General features: G+C 43.4%; 1 protein-coding gene and 1 long non-coding RNA gene across 3 annotated transcripts in view; one reads left to right on the forward strand and one right to left on the reverse strand.

Moving 5' to 3' along the window:
• The first annotated feature begins 333 nt into the window (after window positions 1–333).
• mios (missing oocyte, meiosis regulator, homolog (Drosophila)) overlaps window positions 334–4,687 on the forward strand; it is a 17,120-nt gene continuing 12,766 nt past the window's right edge. For both annotated transcript variants that reach the window (XM_010797622.1, XM_010797623.1), the window contains exons 1-5: window positions 334–427; window positions 1,363–2,229; window positions 2,737–3,226; window positions 3,534–3,632; window positions 3,810–4,064. In XM_010797622.1, coding sequence (XP_010795924.1) covers window positions 1,411–2,229; window positions 2,737–3,226; window positions 3,534–3,632; window positions 3,810–4,064 — 1,663 coding nt within the window. In that variant the 5' untranslated portion in view covers window positions 334–427; window positions 1,363–1,410. The remainder of the gene's footprint in view (window positions 428–1,362; window positions 2,230–2,736; window positions 3,227–3,533; window positions 3,633–3,809; window positions 4,065–4,687) is intronic.
• LOC104968064 (uncharacterized) overlaps window positions 3,958–4,687 on the reverse strand; it is a 7,695-nt gene continuing 6,965 nt past the window's right edge. Inside the window, exon 3 of the long non-coding RNA XR_800782.1 lies at window positions 3,958–4,009. This is a non-coding gene — a long non-coding RNA (uncharacterized lncRNA). The remainder of the gene's footprint in view (window positions 4,010–4,687) is intronic.

Below are 4,687 nucleotides of genomic sequence, written 5' to 3' on the forward strand. Positions count from 1 at the left end.
TTCCATTTGACTTCATGCTAAAGCCAGATGCAGTAGTAGCCCATGAATCCTATGTTAACTAGGCCTACATCTATAAACCCTATTTGTAAGTTATGTATGTACTCCGACTACTTTTCTGGAAAACATATTTTTTAAATATCTGCTAAATGTTAATCCATTATCATACATGTTCTAATGATAAGATGGGTTTGAATGAGGCTCTCCTTTCTGTGTATTTATTTATACTTTGGTTACGGCGCCTTCTGGTGGTGAACTGCAGGCGTAACCTCGTTTACCCGGAACTTTGGGAATGTGACATTTCTATCAGACGGATATGTTTTGGTGTAACACACAACAACATCCAGAGGGTTTCCAAAAGAAGTGTCCCTGTTAGACATGTGCATGCTAAATCGCAAATCCTCCGCTCATTTAAACACTCTCCGTATTTGTAAGTAACGCAATATTGTTAATGTTGCAAAGACTTAGCAAATGTTTTCCGTTGCTGGTTAAACTGCCATGTTTAGCTCGCACTTCACTCGTTAGCATTAGCGTTAGCTTAGTTGAGTTGGCATGTCAACAAACTTTAGACTTTGGTCTTAACTATTGTAACACATTCGCGAGAATGACATTAACTACATCGTTATCTTCAAGTGGCGTATTTACCTTAAATCAATACGTCGATAACTAGTTAGTTAGCATGGTTTTTCTAACGTTGTTGAATCGACCGCAGTAATTCAGATTTACATGAGCAGTTAACTTACACGTCAGCGTTACTGTAACATCTCTATGTTATTTCTCAGTGCCCTGTCGTCTACTGCACCCATCCATAAGGCGAGGTGTGAAATATCACTATTATTTGCCCATGAGATGAAAAAGATAGAACACTGACTTTAAAGTCAACATAGTCCAAATATCTACCTTACTGCTGAATGTAATATATCAGCCAGGGAGAAGTACAACAAATAACAAAGGACACTTTTCCATAAAAAAAAAGAGAAAGGAAATTGAAGTAATCCTTATTGGCATAATATACAGTTAAAATATATCTTTGAATGTGGGTGTGTCAGCTCTAAAGCTATATATAGCAAGATATGTGACATAACAATTTTATACAGGACCAAATAACTTCTGATCTCAAAAAAAAAAGTTGTGAAGGTATTGCTTTTCTAATATTTATAATGATTTTTATGTATTTGGTCTAACAAGGATATCCATATATGATAATAATTCAGCAATTCTAACTTCAACCCAATTCAGTAAAAAATTGGCAATTTATTAGGATCACAATATCAAACCCATGACTTGAACTTGCAAGTTGTTATGGAATGATCCATGTACTAAACTCTTTGTCAATCTCTCCAATCTCCAATCTCCAATCTCCAGGTTGTAGAAGACAGATTTCCTTGGGAGCCCTCTAGCTGCTTCTGAATCATGAGTGGCTCCAAGCCGGACATCCTGTGGTCTCCCCACCACCCGGATCGATATGTCATCTGTGACTCTGAGCTGGGACTGTACCGTATTGGACCTGTGGGAAGCTCAGAGACCAAGGCTGGCACTCTCCCTCTCTCTGAAGAAACTGCTGCTACTTTACTAGCCATTAATTCTGACACCCCGTACATGAAATGTGTGGCCTGGTACCCAAAACATGAGCCTGAGTGTTTGCTCGCTGTGGGCCAAGCTAACGGCAGAGTGGTGCTCACCAGCTTGGGTCAGAGCCACAACTCCACATGTAAAGAGCTTGTTGGGAAAGAGTTTGTACCCAAGCACGCCCGTCAATGCAACACTTTAGCCTGGAACCCTGTGGACAGCAACTTACTGGCTGCTGGGTTGGACAAGCACAGAGCAGACTTCTCTGTCCTCATTTGGGACATTAGCAGTAAGTACTCCCCAGAGGCCAGTGTATCCTCTGAGAAGATTCGTCTCTCATCTGTGGATTTGGACTCGAGCTCAGTGGTGACCAAACCATTGTATGAGTTAGGTCAGAACGATGCTTGCCTCTCCCTCTGCTGGCTGCTTCGTGACCCAAAGCTGCTGTTGGCTGGCATGCACCGGAACCTGGCAATATTCGACCTGAGAAACACGAGCCAGAAAACATTTGTCAACACTAAGGCCATCCAGGGGGTAACAGTCGACCCGCACTTCCATGACCGCGTGGCCTCCTTCTACGAGGGCCAGGTTGCCATCTGGGATCTGAGGAAGTTTGAGAAGCCCGTGCTCACGCTCTCTGAGCAGCCTAAGCCTCTCATTAAGGTAGGATGCAGTTTGATCCTGAAGACATGAGCAAAATGTTTGAACTTGGTGTAGTTCAATTAATTAAAGAATTATGTCTTATGCATTTCATTTGATTCTCAGGATGTAGTTTTTAGGGATGTAACAATTTATCAATCTGGATCGATGTATCATTTCAATGATTAACGTTCCAATGTCATGAAGCAAAGTGAAAACATTTATACATATCATCAACTTAGTTTGAAACTCCCATGGCACTTCGGTTTTTTTGGTTGGTTGAAAAATGTAAAGTTAAATGTACAATGTAACTTGGGTTTTGAATGTTCATGTTATATTGTCTCATATCAATAGCCGGCTCCTGATTTGAATATAATCACAATTCTTCATGGCAGGCCTTTTGATTTGAGCAGATATTGTATTGTGATAAAACTTGTGATTTACCCTGCTAGTAGTTCATTAAAATATTAAAGATCAGTACAATTTAAAGTCACTCAAGTTGACTTTTCATGCTTTCCTTTCTTGTTTCAGGTGGCATGGTGTCCGACCCGTAATGGCCTACTGGCCACTTTGACTCGTGACAGCAACATCATCCGCCTGTACGACATGCAGCACACTCCTACACCCATCGGCGACGAGACGGAGCCCACCATCATCGAGCGAAGCGTGCAGCCCTATGAAAGCCAGATCGGCAGCTTCGCCTGGCACCCGTCCTCTCAAAACCGCATGGTGGTGGTCTCTGCAGCCAACCGGGTCATGACTGACTTCACCGTGTTCGAACGTATCTCGCTGGCCTGGAGCTCCACCACCTCGCTCATGTGGGCGTGTGGCAGACACCTGTACGACTGCGTGGAGGACGGAGCTGAAGGAGTGGACAGCGTGATTGAGAAAGACATCGCCACTAAGATGAGGCAGAGGGCTCAGTCCAGGTACGGGCACGACACCGTCCAGGTGTGGAAGAACCACTTGTTGGCGGGAGGGAGCGACCCCCAGCTCAAGTCACTTTGGTACGATCTCTTTTATATCCTTTTTGACGTCAATGACAAACTCCTGGGATTCGGAACTTGTGGGTTTGATAGCAACACAGCTCAATACATGTTAAACAGTTGTGCTTAACTAACTATAGAAGACAATCCTCATGGTGTCGGATATATGAAGGCTTACTGTAGGTTTTTGACTTATTCTTTATAATGGTAGAAAGTAAAATGGTCTAATGATTTCTAGCCACAGTTCAACTGTTGATTGTTGTGATAAAGTGTTGCAGTAGTTGTTCATTCATTATGGTTTTTCAACTGCAATATCAGTTAGAATTCCTATATAAGTATCACATATGAAGCAGTGTGCAGAGGACATTGAGCTGAAGCTGCAGGGGAACAAACAGTCCGTCGTCTACTCGGGGATCAAGAACATTGTTAAGACCACCTCAGGTAAGTCCTCTGAACCTCTTACAAATGTAGTCACAAAATGTTGAATGTTGGAGAATCAGACCTTGGTTTATTAGTATTTGTAAGTTTTATTAAGATGTATTATCTTAAATGAATAGTACTTTGCACGACTGGGACAATGTACTCATTGAATGTTCTGTGTCTTCCTGGTTCCCCCAGGCACGACAGAGAGTCGCAGGTGCTGGAGCGGCTCAGAGCGGCAGTCAGACGTCCCGCGGTACCACAGCGAGGAGCGCTGCCTCTCCCTGAGGCTCTGTGGCTGGATCAGCAGGGGTCCCGACATCGATGTGGAGGTATTCCTGCGATCCCTGGAGCAGGAGCGGGAGTGGGAGCGGGCGGCCGCCGTGGCTCTGTTCAACCTGGACATCCGCCGGGCCATCCAGATCCTCAACAAGGGAGCCACCGCCGAGAAGGGTGAGTGCTACATTTGACAAAATTGTTTGAAATTTGTATCAGTTATGGAATCTTTGCATTTAATCAATATACTGACTTATGGAGTAGTTGTTGTAGCTTTTATGCACTTGGTCTTACAGTATGAGTTTCAGTTTTTATAAGGCAAAGATTAATTGTAGTGGAAATGAAAGCAGTACAAAATCCAAAGAAGTAAATAACATTTAACTTTTAAACTACCTAAATTCTCTCTCATTGAAATGCCATTCTTTCTTCAGTGATCTACCTCTGCATTATTATGTGTTATAGTCAGGGACGTGCACACATAGACTCTAGGTAGTGCTTGAGCACCTGCCCGTTTTGCCCTCTGGACAGCAATGTGCCCTTTTGAAAGTTCGGTTTTTCTTTTTTTTTTTTTTTTTTTTTACAGTGTACTGTATGTAGCTCATGGTAACATCGATCAATTCTGGATTAAAAGCTTCTAATATATACAACAATGCCCCAAATGCGCGTTGTAATTTTGTCAGACATCCCCACACGTGCCCCGCGGCACTCCCGTACGTGCACTGGCTGCAGCCCCTCCCTTCCCTGCTCTCAACGTGAACGCGCAGAGCAGACAGTCAGTCACTCGGTCAGACAGGCCACGG

Source organism: Notothenia coriiceps, unplaced genomic scaffold, assembly GCF_000735185.1.
Source record: "Notothenia coriiceps isolate Sejong01 unplaced genomic scaffold, NC01 NC01_scaffold00038207, whole genome shotgun sequence".
NCBI classification, from domain to species: domain Eukaryota; kingdom Metazoa; phylum Chordata; class Actinopteri; order Perciformes; family Nototheniidae; genus Notothenia; species Notothenia coriiceps.